This window comes from Hemiscyllium ocellatum, chromosome 48 (assembly GCF_020745735.1).
Source record: "Hemiscyllium ocellatum isolate sHemOce1 chromosome 48, sHemOce1.pat.X.cur, whole genome shotgun sequence".
NCBI classification, from domain to species: domain Eukaryota; kingdom Metazoa; phylum Chordata; class Chondrichthyes; order Orectolobiformes; family Hemiscylliidae; genus Hemiscyllium; species Hemiscyllium ocellatum.
Window position 1 is genome coordinate 22,105,339 of NC_083448.1, and position 19,644 is coordinate 22,124,982.

The 19,644-nt window shown below is 44.6% G+C and overlaps 1 protein-coding gene across 4 annotated transcripts in view; it reads left to right on the forward strand.

The window, feature by feature from the left end:
• Nucleotides 1–19,644, forward strand: part of kansl3 (KAT8 regulatory NSL complex subunit 3) — an 81,342-nt gene that overhangs the window by 22,140 nt on the left and 39,558 nt on the right. For 3 of the 4 annotated variants that reach the window (XM_060856578.1, XM_060856580.1, XM_060856582.1), the window contains exons 8-10: nucleotides 451–522; nucleotides 3,620–3,694; nucleotides 6,927–7,084. In XM_060856578.1, coding sequence (XP_060712561.1) covers nucleotides 451–522; nucleotides 3,620–3,694; nucleotides 6,927–7,084 — 305 coding nt within the window. The remainder of the gene's footprint in view (nucleotides 1–450; nucleotides 523–3,619; nucleotides 3,695–6,926; nucleotides 7,085–19,644) is intronic. The other variant, XM_060856579.1, reaches the window with a different exon arrangement.

Sequence of the window (19,644 nt, forward strand, 5' to 3'; positions counted from 1 at the left end):
TCCTCTTTGCTGCAATTCCATTCTTTCTGTATTGAGGTGACCAGAATTGCACACAATCTTCAAATTGTGCAATAACTAGCAATTTATACAGTTCCATCATTACCATCGTGCTTTTTTAGCTTTGGTTATAAAGAGACATTGAGGTTGCTTTCCTTTTGAGCAGAGGAGACTGAGGGAGGACATGGTTGAGAGTATAAAACTGTGAGGGGTGTAAATAAGGTGGACAGGAAGAAATCTCTTCCTTTGTTGAAGGGATCCGTGACCACGGCCATAGCTTTAAGGTGAGGGGCAAGAGGTTTAGAGGGGATGCGGGGTAAAAAGAAAATTCACTGACTATAAATCTGGAACTCAGTACCTGCAAGGATGGCAGAAGCAAAAATCCTGACTATGTTGATAAAGTATTCAGAGGTACTCATGTGCATTTGTGTCTCTTTTTTTTCTCTCTCCTAGTTGCAGACTCACTTTGCAAGCAGACCAATTGTACTGATCGGTTGGAATGTTGGAGCCATCGTTGCTTGCCATGTAAGGAACCTGAGTTTGGCCTGTTCTGATAAGTTGAAATGGGGAGGTTGAATCATATCCAGGGCTAGTGCCCTCCTTTGAACCCTGACCACTGTTGCCAGTAAGGAAAAAGAACAACAGCATCTCTCATTTGTATAGCATAGCTCACGAAGAGAAAGATATCTTTAATTCAAAGAGTACTCAATGTTGAGTGAAGGGGTTTTTGATGAGGGAGAAGAATCTCAGTCATTGAAACAAGTCGGAAGAAGTTTGTGCCAGACCATCAGTGGTTGAACTGGCAGAAATTGAGTCAGGGATTGGGAATGGGCACGAATTGGAAAAAGGTAGTCATCTGGAGACAGGAATTGGAAATTGGCAGTAATTAAGGGATTGGGGATAGGCAGTTTTCTGGAGCCTGGGACTGGGACAGGTAGAAATCCGCAATCAGGGATTAGGAATGAGCAGTAATCCAAGAACTGGATTAGGAAGAAATAATAATTTGAGTTCAGGAATTGGGAATTAGTAGTAATTCAGAGTCAAGGATTGGAAAAATGCTGTATTCCAGAATTCTGGCAATAAATGCAGAATCTGAGGCAGCAAGACATGCCTTAAGCTGTTCGATATGTCTAAACTAGATGCACAGGAGCCTGGGTTAAGGCTGGGCATTGAAGGTATTTCTCACATCCAGAAAATGGTGGAGTTGACCCCAGTTTAGTTAATACGTCCTGATTCAAACGGGAGCAATCACTTCTCCAGCAGGGAGAACAGATAGTCTGTCTGGCATGAGCTTGTGCAGTGCACAGACAGATGATGGGGACATCATGAGAGATGCTGCAAATGTGTTGCTGGTCAAAGCACAGCAGGTTAGGCAGCATCTCAGGAATAGAGAATTCGACGTTTCGAGCATAAGCCCTTCATCAGGAATAAGAGAGAGAGAGCCAAGCCGGCTGAGATAAAAGGTAGGGAGGAGGGACTAGGGGGAGGGGCGATGGAGGTGGGATAGGTGGAAGGAGGTCAAGGTGAGGGTGATAGGCCGGAGTGGGGTGGGGGCGGAGAGGTCAGGAAGAGGATTGCAGGTTAGGAGGGCGGTGCTGAGTTGAGGGAACCTCCATCCCCCATCACGAAGGACTCAAAGCCCTCCGCTTCTTCCTTTCCCGCCGCACTAACCAGTACCCTTCCACTGACACCCTCCTTCGACTGACTGAACTGGTCCTCACCCTGAATAACTTCTCTTTTCAATCCTCCCACTTCCTCCAAACTAAAGGAGTTGCCATGGGCACCCGCATGGGCCCCAGCTATGCCTGCCTCTTTGTAGGATATGTGGAACAGTCCATCTTCCGCAACTACACTGGCACCACCCCCCACCTTTTCCTCCGCTACATCGATGACTGTATCGGCGCTGCCTCGTGCTCCCACGAGGAGGTTGAACAGTTCATCAACTTTACTAACACCTTCCATCCCGACCTGAAATTCACCTGGACTGTCTCAGACTCCTCCCTCCCCTTCCTAGACCTTTCCATTTCTATCTCGGGCGACCGACTCAACACAGACATCTATTATAAACCGACTGACTCCCACAGCTACCTGGACTACACCTCCTCCCACCCTGCCCCCTGTAAAAACGCCATCCCATATTCCCAATTCCTTCGTCTCCGCCGCATCTGCTCCCAGGAGGACCAATTCCAACACCGCACAACCCAGATGGCCTCCTTCTTCAAGGACCGCAGATTCCCCCCAGACGTGATCGACGATGCCCTCCACCGCATCTCCTCCACTTCCCGCTCCTCCGCCCTTGAGCCCCGCTCCTCCAACCGCCACCAAGACAGAACCCCACTGGTTCTCACCTACCACCCCACCAACCTGCGCATACAACGTATTATCCGCCGCCATTTCCGCCACCTCCAAACGGACCCCACCACCAAGGATATATTTCCCTCCCCTCCCCTATCAGCGTTCCGCAAGGACCACTCCCTTCGTGACTCCCTTGTCAGATCCACACCCCCCACCAACCCAACCTCCACCCCCGGCACCTTCCCCTGCAACCGCAGGAAATGTAAAACTTGCGCCCACACCTCCACACTCACTTCCCTCCAAGGCCCCAAGGGATCCTTCCATATCCGCCACAAGTTCACCTGTACCTCCACACACATCATCTATTGCATCCGCTGCACCCGATGTGGCCTCCTCTATATTGGTGAGACAGGCCGCTTACTTGCGGAACGCTTCAGAGAACACCTCTGGGCCGCCCGAACCAACCAACCCAATCACCCCGTGGCTCAACACTTTAACTCCCCCTCCCACTCCACCGAGGACATGCAGGTCCTTGGACTCCTCCACCGGCAGAACACAACTACACGACGGCTGGAGGAGGAGCGCCTCATCTTCCGCCTGGGAACCCTCCAACCACAAGGTATGAATTCAGATTTCTCCAGCTTCCTCATTTCCCCTCCCCCCACCTTGTCTCAGTCGGTTCCCTCAACTCAGCACCGCCCTCCTAACCTGCAATCCTCTTCCTGACCTCTCCGCCCCCACCCCACTCCGGCCTATCACCCTCACCTTGACCTCCTTCCACCTATCCCACCTCCATCGCCCCTCCCCCTAGTCCCTCCTCCCTACCTTTTATCTCAGCCGGCTTGGCTCTCTCTCTCTTATTCCTGATGAAGGGCTTATGCTCGAAACGTCGAATTCTCTATTCCTGAGATGCTGCCTAACCTGCTGTGCTTTGACCAGCAACACATTTGCAGCTGTGATCTCCAGCATCTGCAGACCTCATTTTTTACTCGACATCATGAGAGAGTCCATCACATGTTTGCTGGTTGGATCACAGAGTAGTCTGGCTGTTTTCTGTTCTCTCCATGGGCACCATTGATGAATGTAACACTGACTCTCTTTGTGTAAAGTGCTTTATCATATGCTGAGGCACTTAGTGAAACCTGGGCTGGTACAGTTTCTACCCCACATTGGTGTGTTGTTCAAAATCTTTATTTATCTTGATGCAACGCTCACGAGCTCACCGTGTTATACAGTGCTTCATCGACAATGAAATGCTTCGTTGAGCTGCATGATTGTTGTAATAATGGGAATGGTGTCTCAAGTTGGTAGTTGTGTCTCTGTGTAGGTCTCGATGATGGAATTTGTCTCAGCTGTTGTCTGCCTTGGATTTCCTCTGCTCACTGTGGAAGGACCAAGAGGAGTAAGGATCACATCATTTCAATTATTTTTATTATAAGTGCTGATTTGGACAGTGAAACTATTTTTTAACTTCAAAACATATTCTGTGGGAAGATACACTGCATATTTTCAAGGTTTACAAGGATGTCACCAAGTCAGGAGAGTTTGAGTTACAAAGAGAGGCTGAACAAGCTGGGGCTATTTTTCCCTAGAGCGTAGGATGTTGAGGGGTGAGATTTATGAACTCATGAGGGCCACACATAAGGTGATTAGCAAAAGTTCTTTCCCCATGGGGTTGGGGAATCCAAAACTGTAGGGCATAATTTTAAGGTGAGAAGAGAGATTTTAAACAGATATGAGAAACAACGTTTTTACATGCAGTGTGTTGCATGTACGGATTGAGCTGCCAGCTGAAGTAGTAGAGGTGAGTGCAATTACAACATGTAAAATACACTTGATCTGGGACACAGATAGGAAAGGGGCAGAGGGATATGAGCCAAACACAGACACATGGGACCATTTCAATTCAGGAAACCTGGTCAGCATGGATGAATTGGGCTGAAGGATGTGTTTCATTGCTGTATTACTTAGTTAAGAAATAAAGGGCAGCATGGTAGCTGAGTGGTTAGCACTGCTGCCTCACAATGCCAGGGACCTGGGTTCGATTCCAGCCTTGGGCAACTGTCTGTGTGGAGTTTGCACATTCTTCCCGTGTCTGCGTGGGTTTTCTCCGAGTGCTCTGGTTTCGTCGCACAGACCAAAGATATGCAAGTAAGATGAATTGAGGTGCATGAGTCAGGGGTAAATGGGTCTGGGTGGGTTACTCTTCGGAGGGTTGGTGTGGACTGGTTGGGCCGATGGACCTGTTTCAACACTGTAGGGAGTCTAATCTCATCAAATTAAGGCGCTTTCTAAACTCTGAAGGCAAGTACAACACAGTTAGGTACAGAATAAAGCTCCATTTCCCATGTTCCATCAAACATTCCAGGGCTAAGTAACATGGCTTTGGATTAGTTAGCTTAAGGCTACATTAAATTTTGGGTTGTTAATTAACTGTTGGAAAGGAAGAAGTGTGAAATAGGGACTCAAGCTAATTTCAGCACAACAATCCAGATATGAAAATGAATTGATCTGTTTATGGATAAGCCAGCAGAAAATCAGTGCAGTTTGCTCAAGAAATTAATGTGGCCTAAAACTAGTTCACCCTCTTCTGTGGACCAGTGCTAACGTAGCAAAAAAAAAGCTGATGACAGCAGGTCAGAGGTAATGTAAATGTTGACAGAGCATTCAGAATGCAAAAATACCTACCTCAGTGCTGGCAAGTAGGCCAATAAAAAGAAATGTTATGGATGACCCAACACACAACCAGCTAAAAAAAGAAATATAAAAGTGTTGAGATCTCATAATCCACATTAAAATGTATATACAATTATACTGGGGGGAAAGAAATGTATATACAATTGTACAAGGGGGGGAAAAATGCCAACCTCTTCAAATCCGATACCAGGAAAATTGTCTGATAATATGTAGATATCGAATATTTGCATGGCCACAGAGAAAAGGTGGGGGGCAGTGAGCTGAGATGCCCTTGCAGAGAGCCAGCACATGCACATGTACCCAAGTGATTGCCTGTTGTGCAGTGATATGAATTTGAGCCCTAGGTTTCAGTCCATATTTATAGTGGAGCTAAATGGCAGCATGTTGAAAAAGTTTACTAAGTTCCCTTTGTGTTTTGAACTGTCCTTTTTAGTTAAAGTGTTATGCATATCAGTTGACCTTTGTAAATAAGTTGAGAGAGCAGAGCTCGGGAATTGTACAGTGTACCAGTTCACCTAATGTCTGTTGTCTGGAAGCTACCCTGGTCTACATTTCAACTTGGGTGTACACCTTGCTAGAACCAGCATGCCTGTGAAAAGTGTAAATCTTGCCTCTTGAATTCGATAAGTTATTTTGAAAGGTAACACAGTGTGGATGGAATTTGTCTGTGTATCTTAATGTATGGACTCTTGGAAGGTAGCGATTAAATCCCTTATCTTGGGCCTTTCGCTAAAGTTGAAGCTCACAGAATTGAAAGCAAAGGTTGACCTGGTTCACAGTGCAGCTGAGCAGTAGGAGACAGACAGTGGGAAATGAGGAGTTCCTCCAAATGATAGCATGTGACCAAGGGTGTCCCACAGTGCTCTGTCTTGGCACCTTCACTATTCATTCTTTTTTTAAATCAATGGTATGGGTGCTGAGTGCAAAAGCAATGTATCAAGTTTGGCAGCAAGTAACTGTGATTAACAGATGAGACGGTGGTAGGCAGCACTGATATAGTATAGATAGAAAATTAAATTCTGGAGAGATGTTGGTGGAATAAGTGAATGACTAAAACTGACCAGTGGATTTCGATTTATGCAACTGAAACTGTCCACTTTGGACCAAAGGTTAGTACAGAGTATAGACTAAACAGTAAGAAAGTACAAACTGTAGCAGTCCAAAGAGGTTTGCAGAAAAGTCACAGAAGTGATAGAAGATGATCAAAATCAGACTGCTACCTTTTATTTCAGGAACAATGATACATGGGCGGACATGTCATGCTCCAGCTATCCAAGGTCCTGGTTAGACTTCACCTTAAATGCTGCGAGCTGCTCAAAGAACAATCCTTAAGAAAGGATGTTTCAGCTTTAGAGGTAGTACAGAGTCAGTTTACCAAAATCATATCTGACTTCTAATGGTTGTTAGAATGAGAGATTGTAGAAACTGTGGTTTTGTTGCCTCCAATTTTGAAAGTTGAGTGATAATTTACTGAAATCCTGAATTAAGATGATAGGTACGATGGAAAGAATTTTTTTCTGTTGGGTGAGGAGTCCAGAATTCAGTGTGGTATTCAAAATGTTAAGAATCTAATCTTCCTGAAATGAAAGTCAGAAAGACTTCAATGCAGACAAGAGGTCGAGGTTTGCAATTGTTTTGTGTAAGTGGTAATTAGTGCTAGATCAGTTCTAAAATGTAAAGCCGTCCTAAATTGTATGGCAGTGGAAAGTCAGCTATTATGTCATTGAGGAGAAGAACCAGCTTGAGGGGCTGAATGGGCTGCTCCTTTTTCATAAGAAATCTCAGGAGTTAGGGGTCAAAAGTGGTGTCACTGATCATTGCTAACTCATTGAACAGGACACTAGTGCCTCTGTTTGTTTCAAGGAAGTTTGATTCAAAGATGCATGCAATGTTTGAGGTTGTCACCCAAATGTTAAATGTCCAAATTTCCCCATCAGGATGTCGATGACCCGTTACTGGATATGAAGACACCTGTCTTATTTGTGATGGGACAGAACTCAGTGCAATGCAACACTGATGCCGTTGAGGATTTCCGGGAGAAGATTCGAGCTGAAAACAGTTTGGTGATAGTCGGAGGCGCAGATGACAATCTCAGGTATTTCTGCAACTTAACTACAGGAGCGTGGAATCCTCAACAGCAACGAAGCTCAAAGGAGATATAGTGATCAGAAAAAGTAGGTTGAAGAGAGAGGTCAGGCTGGAACATGGCAGAGAGTAAGGAATGCCTATTGGATTAAGTTGCATCTATTTCAATGCAAGATTGCTGACAGATCAGGTTGATGAACTCAGGGCGTGGATAGGTATGTGGAACTGGGTTATTAATGCTATTGCAGAAACGTGGCTAAGGGAGGCACAGGACTGGCAGCTTCATGTACCAGGTTACAGGTGCTTTAGGTGGGACAGAGGTGGTGGAAGGGGAGAGGAGTTGCATTTTTGGTTAAGGTGGCTATCACAGCAGTAATCGGAGTTGAAATAATTGAGGGATCATCCAATTAGGCTTTGTGAGTGGAGGTAAGAAATAATAAGGGACTCGTGATGTTATTGGCGTTATACTATAGGCCCCAAAATAGTCAACAGGAATTAGAGGAACAAATAGGCAGAGAGACTGGTGAGAGTTGCAGGAGCGATAGGGTTGTCATTGTTGGGATTTTAATTTTCCTAAAAAACTGGGCATGCCAGAATGTTAAGGGCTGAGATGAGGTTGTGAAGTGTATTGAGAAAAGTTTCCTCAAACAAAGTCGAGAGGGTCCTTCTCATGAAGAGGTAAACTTCAACCTACTGTTGGAAAATAGGGCAGGACAGGTGATGGAGGTGACAGTGAAGGAGTACTTTGGGACCAGTGACCATAGTTGTAACAGTTTTAAAATAGTTATGGAGAGGGACAAAACTGGTCCACAGGTTCAAGTTCTAAATTGGGGCAAGGCAAATTTTGATGGAATTAGTCAGGAGCTAGCAGGGGTTGATTGGTGAAGTTTGTTTGCAGACAAAGGGACCTCCAGCAAGTGGGAGTCCTTTAAAAGTGAGATAGCTAGAGTTCAAGGTCTATATGTTCCTGTAAGGGTGAAGGGTAAGGTTGGCAGGAATAGGGAATTCTGATTGACAAAAGGTATGGAGGCTTTGACCAGAAAAAAGGCGTAGTTATAGCTCAGGTCCAGGCAGCTGGGATCAAGGGAACCCCTGGATGTATACAGGGAATACAGGACTTTACTGAAGTAGGAAATCAGGAGGGTGAAAAGGGGACACGAGATAGCCTTGGCTGAGAAGATTAGTGTGAATCTAAAGAAGTTCTTTAAGTATATTCAAAGAAAAAGAATAACTAGAGAGAGAATAGGGCCCCTCAAGGACCAAAGTGAACATGTATGTGCAGAACCGCAGGGGATGGGCAAGGTTCTCAATGAATATTTCTCCTCTGTTCTTGCCATGGAGAAAGATGTGAAGACTTGGGATCTTAGGGAAGTTAGTGGTCATATCTTGGGGTCAATCCAGATTGCAACAGAAGAGGTGTTGGATGAATGTATGAAGGTGGGTAAATTTCCTGGTCCTGACTGGATGTATCCAAGAACACTGCGAGAGACTAGGGAAGAAATTGCGGGGGCCCTGGCTGATATTTTTGCATCATTGTTAGGCTCAGGTAAGGTACTGGAAAGTTGGAGGATAGCAAATGTTGTGCCCTTATTCAAGAAGGACTGCAAAGAAAAGCCTGGGAACTGTAGACCAGTAAGACTAACATCTGTGTTGGGTAAGTTACTTGAGAAGATTCTGAGAGATAAGATATACGTGCATTAGGAAACACAGGGTTTGAATCGAAGTAGTCAGCATGGTTTTGAGTGCAAGATCATGCCTCACAAATTTGTGAGAATTCTTTGATGTGACCAGGAAAGTTGATGAGGGTAGTGCAATTGACGTGGTCTATATGGCCTTTGATAGGGTTCCACATGGTAGGCTGCTCTGAAAGGTTAGATCACATGGAATCCAGGGTGAACTGGATGAATTGGATGCACAGTTGGCTTGATGGTAGGAAGCAGAGGATAATCGTGTAAGGATGCTTGTCAGACTGGAGGCCTGCTTCATGGCTCCGTGCTGGCCCCACTGCTGTTTGTTATCTATATCAACGATTCGGATGAGAATGTACAAGGCATGATTAGTAAGTTTGCTGATGACACTAAAATTGTCGTTATCAGGGACAGTGAGGAAGGTTATCAGTAATTGCAGCAGAACCTTGAACAGATGGGGAAGTGGGCCGAGAAATGGCAAATGGAGTTTAATCCAGATAAGTGTAAGGTCTTGCATTTTGGAAAGTCAAATCAAGTTAGGAGTTTGCCTTAAGGAGTGCAGTGGAACAGAGGGACCTTGGAGTTCAGGTGCATGGTTCGCTGCAAGTGGAGTCTCAGGTAGACAGGGCAGTGAAGAAGGCTTTTGGCATACTGGCCTTCATCAGTCAGGGCACTGAGTATAGAAGTTGGGGAGTTAGGATGCAGTTATACAGGAAGCTGTGCTTGGAGTATTGTGTTCAATTTTGTTAACCCTGTATAGGAAGGATATTATTAAACTGGAAAGAGTGCAGAAAAAAATTTACAAGCCTGATGCCTGGACTCAACGGTCTAAGTTACAGGAAGAAGTTGGACAGGCTGGGACTTGTTTCTTCGGAGTGTAGGAGACTGAGGGGGATCCTTACGGAAGTGTACAAGAGCGTAACAGTGCATTCATTCTATCTGTGCCTCTCTTTTTCCCAGAGTTGGGAAATCGAGGAGAGGGCATCAGTTTAAGGTTAGAGGGGCAAAAATAAAAGCGAACCTGAGGGGCAACTTCTTTCCACAGAGGTGTAGCATATGAATGAGCTGCCAGCGGAAGTAGTTGAGTCGGGCGCATGAATAACATTTAAAAGGCATTTGTGCAAATATATGGATAGGAAAGGATGAGAAGGAAATGGGGTTAGCGTGGATGGACATTTTGGTCGGCATGTCTCCATACTGAAGGACTCTGACCGGATGGCTTGTGCTCCTTTTGTTGACAGGTGATTGTAACTGGAGTGGTGTTTTTGATCAGGGATCAAGTTATGGCTGTACTTAGGGAGGATATTCCTGGGAATACATGCAGTCAAGTTATTTGGGTGGAACTGAGAAATATGAAAGTGAGGATCTTCTTATTGGGATTGGATGATAGACCTACCAATCGTTATCGGAAAATTGAGAAACAAATTTGGAAGGAGATTTCAGTTATCAGTAAAAATAATAGGATGCTTTTGGTAGAGGATTTTAACTTTCCAAACATAGACTGGGGACTGCCATTGTCTTAAGTGCAAAATTGACTACTCTTGGGAAATAAGGCAGGGTCAGTGGGAGAGCACTTTGGTGCCAGCAGCCATAATTCTATTAGTTTTAAAATAGTGATGGAAAAGGATAGACTGGATCTAAAAGTTGTAGTTCTAAATTGGAGCAAGGCCAATTTTGATGGTATTAGGCAACATTTTCAAAAGTTGCTTGGGGGTGGATGAGTGCAGATAAAGGGATGGTTGGAAAATGGGAAACCTTCAGAAATTAGCTAATGAAAGTCCAGAGGCAGTATGTTCCTGTTAGAGTAAAAGGAGATGCTGGTAAGTCCAGGAAATGCTGGATGACTGGACAATCTGAAGTTTTGGTTAAGAAAAAGAATGAATGTCAGCTATCAACAGCAGAGATCGAGTGAATCCTCAGAACAGTACAAAGATAGTAGGAGTTTACTTAAGAGGGAAATAAGGAGGGTAGAAGGGGAATATGAGATAAATTTGGCAAATGGGGTTAAAGAAAATCCAAGGGGATTTTATAAATACATTAAGGACCAAAGGCTAATTCTGGGGAGAATGGGGTCCCTTAACGATCAGCAAGGCGGCCTGTGTGTGGAACCGCAGGAGATGGGCGAAGAGACTAAACGAGTATTTTGCATCCGTGTTATCTGTGGAGAAGGACATGGAAGATATAGACTGTGGGGAAATAGATGGTGACATCTTGAAAAATCTCCATATACAGAGGAGGTTGTGTTGGATGTCATAAAACACATGAGGTTGGCTAAATCCCCACAATCTGATCCGGTGTACCCTAGAACTCCGTGGGAAGCTAGGGAAGTGATTGCTGGGCCCCACGCTGAGACGTATGTATCATCGATAGTCACAGTTGAAGTGCCAGAAGACTGGAGGTTGGCTAACATGGTGCCATTGTTTAAGAAAGGTGGTAAGGAGAAGCCAGGAAACTATAGATGGTGAGCCTGACAACGGTGGTGGGCAAGTTGTTGGAGGGAATCCTCAGGGACAGGATGTACATGTATTTGGAAAGGCAAGGACTGATAAGGATAGCCAACGTGACTTTGTGCATGGGGAATCATGTTTCACTAACTTAATTGATTTTTTTTGAAGAAGTAACAAAGGGGATTGATGAGAGAAGAGTGATGGTTGTGATCTATGTGGACTTCAGTAAGGCATTCAACAAGGTTCCTCTTGGTAGATTGGTTAGCAAGGTTAGATCACATGGAAGACCAGGAGAACTAGCTACTTGGACACACCACTGGCTCAAAGGTAGAAGACGTAAGAACTCGGAGCAGAAGTTGTCCATCTGCAGTAGTTCTTCGAGCCTGCTCCACCATTCAGTAAGATCATGGCTGATCTTTTCATGGCCTCAACCTCACTCAGTTGCCCGCTCTCCATAAACTTTAATTCCTTTACTGTACAAAAAAGTATCTATCTTGCTTTAAAAGCATTTACAGAGGAAGCCTCAACCAATTCACTGGGCAGGGAATTCCATCGATTCACAACCCTTTGGATGACGATGTTGCTTCTCAATTCGGTCCCAAATCTGCTGCCCGTAATTTTGAGGCTATAACCTTTGTCCTGGTTTCACTTGCCAGTTGAAATATCTTCTCAATTTCTATCTTATTTACTCCATTCATAATTTTATGTGTTTCCATAAGATTTCGCCTCCCCGCACCCCTATTCTTCTAAATTCCAGTGAATGTAATTCCAGTCGACTCAGTCTCTCCTCCTGTCCTCGTAAGCCAACCCTCTCAACTCCGGAATCAACCGAGTGAACTTCCTCTGCACCTCCTCCAGTGCCAGTGTGTACTTTGTCAAGTAAGGATACCAAAACTGTGCACAGTACTCCAGGTGTGGCCTCACCAGCATCGTATCCAGCTGCAACATCATCTCCCTGCTTTTAAACTCAATTCCTTCAACAATGAAGGACAAAATTCCATTTGCTTTCTGAATTACCTGTTCATCTCCAGACCAACCTCTGTGACTCATGCACAAGGACACCCAGGTCCCTGTGCATAGCAGCATTCTGCAATTTCTTACCATCTAAGTATTAGTCGACTTCACATTTATTAATATTGTACTCCATCTGCCAGACCCTTGCCCACTCATTTAAACTATGTGTTTCTCTGCCAAGTTTTCACAGTCCTCTGCACACTTTGTTCTACCACTCACCTTAGTGTCATCTGCAAACTTTGACACACGAGACGTGGTTCCTGATTCCGAATCATCAATGTAAATTGTGAATAATTACGCTCCCAACACTGATCCCTGAGGCACACCAGTAGCCTCTGATCTCCAACCAGAAAAGCACTCATTTATTCCACTCTTTGCTTCCTGTTAGTTAGCCAATCCTCCATCCATGCTAATATATTGACCGTAATGCCATGCATCTTTATCTGATGCAGCAGTCTTTTGTGCGAAACCTTTTCAAATGCCTTTTGGAAATCTAGTCACACCACATCTGCTGGGTCCCTGTTGTCCCTCTTGTTCATAATGTCTTCATAGAATTTCAAAAGGTTAATTAAGCATGACTTGCCTTTCATGAAACCATGCTGCATCTCCCTGACAAAACAATTTCTATCTTGATGTGTTGCTATTTCTTCCTTGATAATAGACTCATGCATTTTCCTCACTGCAGAAGTTACATTAACTAGCCTATAATTCCCCATCTTTTGACTATCTCCCTTTTTAAACAGTAGTGTCACATTTGCTGTTTTCCAATCTGTTGGAACTGTCCCAGCATTCAGCAAAGTTTGGAAAATTTCTACAATTCCCTATGCTATTTCTCCTGCCATCTCTTTTAGTACCCTGGGAAGTATTCCATCAGGGGCAGAAGACTTGTCTACCCTTAACTCCATTAGCTTGCCCAACACTTCCTCTTTGATGATGATGAATTTTTTTCCCAGGTCTTCACCTACCTTTGTCTCCTTGTCAGTATCTGGCATGTTATTGGTGTCTTCCACTGTGAAGACTGACACACACTATCTGTTGAATGACTTGGCCATTTCATCATATCCTATTACGAAATTCCCCTTCTCATCCTGTAAAGGACCAATGTTTGCCTTAGTCACATTTGTTTGTTTTATATATTTATAGAAATGTTTGCTATCTGTCTTTTATATTCTGAACCATAGAATCATAGAGATGTACGGCACGGAAACAGACCCTTCAGTCCAACCTATCCAAACCGACCAGATATTCTAACCCAACCTCATCCCACCTGCCAGCACCAGCCCATATCCCTCCAAACCCTCCCTATTTATAAACCCATCCAAATGTGTCTTAAATGTTGCAATTGTACCAACCTCCACCACTTCCTCTGGCAGCTCATTCCATACTCATACCATCATCTGAGTGAAAAAGTTGCTTCTTAAGTCTCTTTTGCATCTTTCCCCTCACTCTAGACCTATGCCCTCTAGTTCTGGATTCCCCACCCCAGGAAAAGACATTGTCTATTTATCCTCTCCATGCCCCTCATAATTTTGTAAACCTCTATAAGGTCACCCCTCAGCCTTCGACGCTCCAGGACAAACAGCCCTAGCCTGTAGAGCTTCTCCCTGTAGCTCAAATCCTCCAACCCTGGCAACACGCTTGTGAATCTTTTCTGAACCCTTTCAAGTTTCACAACATCTTTCCGATAGGAAGGAGACCAGAACTGCATGCAATATTCCAACAGTGTCCTGCACAGCCGCAACATGACTTTCCAACTCCTGTACTCAATACTCTGACCAATAAAGGGAAGCATACCAAATGCCTTCTTCACTATCCTATCTACCTGCTACTTTCAAGGAGCTATGAACCTGCACTCCAAGGTCTCTTTGTTCAGCAACACTCCCTAGGATCGTACCATGAAGTGTATAAGTCCTGCTAAGATTTGCTTTCCCAAAATGCAGCACATCGCATTTATCTGAATTAAACTCCATCTGCCACTTCTCAGCCCATTGGCCGATCTGATCAAGATCCTGTTGTACTGTGAGGTAACCCTCTTTGCTGTCCACTACACCTACAATTTTGATGTCATCTGCAAACTCACTAACTGTACCTCTTATGCTCGCATCGAAATCATTTATATAAATGACGCAAAGTAGTGAAGCCAGCACCGATCCTTGTGGCACTCCACTGGTCAAAGGCCTCCAGTCCGAAAATCAATCCTCCACCACCACCCTCTGTCTTCTACCTTTGAGCCAGTTCTGTCTCCAAATGTCTAGCTCCCCCTGTATTCCATGATATCTAACTTTGCTAATCAGTCTCCCATGGGGAACCTTGTCGAACACCTTGCTGAAGTCCATGTAGATCACATCTACCGCTCTGCCCTCATCAATCCTCTTTGAGTTTTTTTTGAAGAAGTAACAGCTGAAAATGTGTTGCTGGTCAAAGCACAGCAGGCCAGGCAGCATCTCAGGAATAGAGAATTCGACGTTTCGAGCATAAGCCCTTCATCAAGAAGTAACAATCAGGTTTGTATGACGTGATTTCCCACGCACAAAGCCATGTTGACTATCCCTACTTAGTCCTTGCCTTTCCAAATACAAATACATCCTGTCCCTCAGGATACCCTCCAACAACTTGTCCCTCAGGATGCCCTCCAACAACTTGCCCATCACTGACGTCAGGCTAACTGGTCTATACTTCCCCGGCTTGTCCTTACCACCCTTCTTAAACAGTGGCACCACGTTAGCCAACGTCCAGTCTTCCGGCACCTCATCTGTGACTATCGAGAAGAGGCCCAGTCATCACTTGTCTAGTTTCCCACAGAGTTCTAGGGTACACCTGATCAGGTCCTGAGAATTTATCCACCTTTATGCATTTGAAGACATCCAGCACCTCGTCTTCTGTAATATGGACACTTTTCAAGATGTCACCATCTATTTCCCTACATTCTATATCTTCCACGTCCTTTTCCACAGTACATACTGATGCAAAATACTCGTTGAGTATCTCCCCCATTTTCTGCAGCTCCACACAATGGCCGCCTTGTTGATCTTTGAGGGGCCCTATTCTCTCCCTGGTTACCCTTTTGTTGTTAATGTATTTGTAAAAACCCTTTGGTTCTCCTTAATTCTATTTGCCAAAGCTATTTCATGTCCCCTTTTTGCCCTCCTGACTTTGATCTTAAGTATGCCCCTGCTGCCTTTGTACTCTTTTAAGGATTCACTCGATCTATCCTGTCTATACCTGACATATGCTTCCTTCTTTTTCTTAACCAAACCGTCAATTTCTTTAAGTAAAAAGTGAGATCTGCAGATGCTGATGCGTCAATTTCTTTAGTCATCCAGCATTCCCTATGCCTATCAGCCTTTCGTTTCACCCTGACAGGAATATACTTTCTCTGGACTTTCGTTATCTCATTTCTGAAGGCTTCCCATTTTCCCACCATCCCTTTACCTGCAAACATTTGCCCCCAATCAGCTTTAACATTTCTTGCCTAATACCGTCAAAATTGGCCTTTCTCCAATTTAAAACTTCCAGGTTTAGATCTGGTCTATCCTTTCCGTCACTATTTTAAATCTCATGGAATTATGGTCACTGGCCCCAAAGTGCTTCCCCACTGACACCTCATTCACCTGCCCTGCTTTATTTCCCAAGAGTAGGTCAAGTTTTGCACCTTCTCTAGTAGGTACATTCACATACTGAATCAGAAATTTTTCTTGTACAAACTTAACAGAATTCGTCTCCATCTAAACCCTTTACACTATGCCACTCCCTGTTTAGTCTCATAACCTATCTTACTTTTCTAGATTTGTTTTGTGGCTTTCTGTTGACCTTTAAAGATTTCCCAATCTGCTAGTTTTCTGCTGGTCTTTGCCATTTCGTAGGCCTTCTCTTTCTATTTGATAACTTCCCTTATTTTCTTAGGCATCCATGATAGATTACCCCTTTTCTAACAGTCCTTTTTTACTGGGATATACTTTTGCTGAATGCTCTCAAAGTCATCCACTGTTTAAAGTCTACTTTAGCCAACTCCCTCCCTCATTCTATTGTCATCTCCTTTGTTTAAGCACAGAACCCTGATAATGGATTTTATCTTCACACTTTGCATCTGTATTGTATATTCAGCCATACTTTGTACACTCCTTCCAAGAGGATCACCAACTATGAGATCTTTAATTATTCCTGTCCCATTAAACAGAACCGGATTGAGGTCCCTCACCTCTTGCTGTTCAAGGAAACTATCATGGATGCATTCAATGAACCCTCAAGGCAACCCTCACCGACCTGATTCGACTAATCTACGTGTAGATTAAAATCCCCCGTAATAATTACTGTAGCATTTTTACAGGTATTAGGGTCGTATTGGAGGGTTGTTATTCAGACTGGAGGCCTGTGATCAGTGGTGTGCCACAAGAATTGGTGCTGGGTCCGCTGCTCTTCGTCATTGACATAAATGATTCTGACATGACCATCGGAGGTATAGTTAGTAAGTTTGCAGATAACACCAAAATTGGAGGTATAGTGGACGGCAGCAAGGTTACCTCAGAGTACAACGGGATCTTGTTCATTGGGCTGAGTGGAGGCAGATGGAGTTTAATTTACATAAATGTGAGACTCTACAGTTTGGAAAGACAAATCAGAGTAGGACTTACATACTTAATGGTAAGGTCCAAAGGAGTGTTGCTGAACAAAGAGACCTCGGATAGCTGGTTCATAGTTCTTTGAAAGTGGAGTTGCAGGTTGATTGGATAGTGAAGGCACGTTTGGTAAGCTTTCCTTTATTGGTCAGGGTATTGAGTTTAGGAATTAGAAAGTCATGTTGCAGCTTTACAAGACGTTGGTTAGGCCATGATTGGAATATTGGGTGCAATTCTAGTCTCCTGCCTGTCGGGAGGATGTTATGAACCTTAAAAGGATTCAGAAAAGATTTGCAAGGATGTTGGTAGGGTTAGAGATTTTAGGAAAAGGGAGAGGCTGAATAGGCTATGGCTGTTTTCCCTGGAGCATTGGAAGCTGAGGAGTAACCTTATAGAAGTTTATAAAATGATGAGAGGCGTGGATATGGTAAACAGACAAGGTGTTTTCCCTGGGGTGGGGGAGTCCAGAACAAGAGGGCGTAGGTTTAGCTTGAGGTGGGAAAGATTTAAAAGGGACTGAAGGGGCAACGTTTTCACCCAGAGTGTTTTTTTAAATCATTGCGCATCACTGGTTGACCAGCACTTATCACCTCTAGTTGTTCTCGAGAAGGTGGAGGTAAGTTGCCTCCTTGGATCACTGTCGTCCCTGTGCTGTAGGTTGACCCACAATGCCCCCTTGAAGTGGGGATTCCAGGGTTTGGACCTAGCAACAGTGAAGGGATAGCAATATATTTCCAAGTCAGGATGGTGAGTGGCTTGGAAGAGAACTCGCAGGTGGTGCTGTTTGCATACATCTACTGCCCTTGTCCTTGGAGAAGAAGGTGGTCATGGGTTTTCAAAGTGCTTTCCAAGGATCTTTGAATTTCTATCCTGCGCCTTGTAGGTAGTATATCCTGTTGCTACTGAGCATCGTGCAAGTAGATACTTGAGGATGTGCCAATCCACTGGGCTGCTTTCTCCTGAATGGTTAGAGACAAAAAAAAAACTGCAAATGCTGGAATCCATGATATTCAGGCAGGAGGCTGAAAGAACACAGCAAGCCAGGCAGCATCAGGGGGTGGAGAAGTTGACGTTTCCCGAAGAAGGGTTGCAGCCAAAACATTGACTTCTCCACCTCCTGATGCTGCCTGGCTTGCTGTGTTCTTTCAGCCTCCTGCCTGTCTATCTTGTCCTGAATGGTGCCAAGCTTCTTGAGTGTTATTGGAGCTGTGCTCCCTGGCATGTGTTTTATAGGTGGTGGACTAGCCCTGGGAGTCAGGAGGTGAGTTACTCTGACTTGCTCTTGTAGCCCCCAGTTAAGTTTCTGGTTGTTGGTAATACCCCAGGATGTTGGGATGTTGACTGTGAAGGGGTGGTGGTTGCATGGTTTCTTATCGGAGATGGTCAATCTTGGCACTTGTACAATGTGAATGTTATTTGCTACTTGTCAGCCCAAAGCTGAATATTGCCCATATCGTGTTGCATTTAAACATGGACTGCTTCGGTATCTTGAGGAATCACAAATGGTGCTGAACATTGTGCAGTCATTGTTGAGCACCCCACTTCTGACCTTATGATGGAGGGAAGATCGTTGATAAAGCAGCTGAAGATAGTTGGGTTGGGGACACTCCACTGAGGAACGTGTGCAAAGATGTCCTGAATCTAAGATGATTGCCCTCCAATAACCACGGCCATTGTCACATGTTACAGGTACGACTCCCACCAATGATTCCCATTGACCCCACTTTGCAAACGTTCCTTGATGTCACGCTCTGAATGCAGCCTTGATGTTAAGGGCTGTCGATCTCTCTTCATCTTTGGAATTCAGCACTTTCGTCCATGCTTGAGCAAAGGATGTAATGAGGTCACGTCCTGAATGGCCCTGGCAAAACCCAATCTGAGCATTTAATAACAGGTTATTGTTGAGCAAATGCTGCTTAATAGCTCTGTTGATGACCCCTTCCATCACTCTACTAATGATGGAGAGTGGACTGACAGGCAGTAATTGGCCAGTTTGGATTTGTTCTTTTTGTGCACTGGACATATCCTGGGCAATTGTCCACATTTTTGGGGAGGTGCCATTGTTGTAACTGCAGCTTGGCTGGGTGAACTGCAAGTCCTCAGACGTAAGTCTTCAATGCCATTGCCAGAATGTTGTTAGGCCCCAAAGCCTTTGCAGTATCCAGTGCCTCCAACCGTTTCTTGATATCACATGGAGTGAACGAAATTGGCTGAAGACTGAATACCTGTGAAGTTGGGGACCACAAGAGGAAGCTGAGATGGATCATCACTAGAACTTCTGGCTGAAGATTGCTGTGAATGCTTCAGTCTTATATTTTGTACTGATATGTTGTACTCTTTCGTCATTTGAGAATTGATGGAGCTACCAGCCTCAGTGAGTCATTTCATTGTCCTCCACCGTTCATGACCAGTTTTGAACTGATCTGGTTGTGGAATTGCTTCACTCTGCCTGTCACTGCTACTTATGTTTGGCATGTGGGCACTTGTGTTTGATAGCTCCACCAGTTTGACACTTCATTTTTAAGTATGCGTCATGCTGCTCTGGATGTGCCTCCTGCACTCTCCATTGAAGCAGGATTGATCTCCTGGCTGATGATTATGGTTGAATGGGAGATATGCCAGGTCATAAGTTTGCAGATTGTGCTGGAGTGCAGTTCTGCGGCTTTTGATGGCCTGGACCACCTCATAGATGTCCAGTCTTGAGCTGCTGCATCTATTCGAAGTCTGTCCTCTTTAGCATGATGCAGTGCATTCTCAACATGAGAGGAGAACTTCCATCTCCACAAGGCCTGCATGGTGGTCACT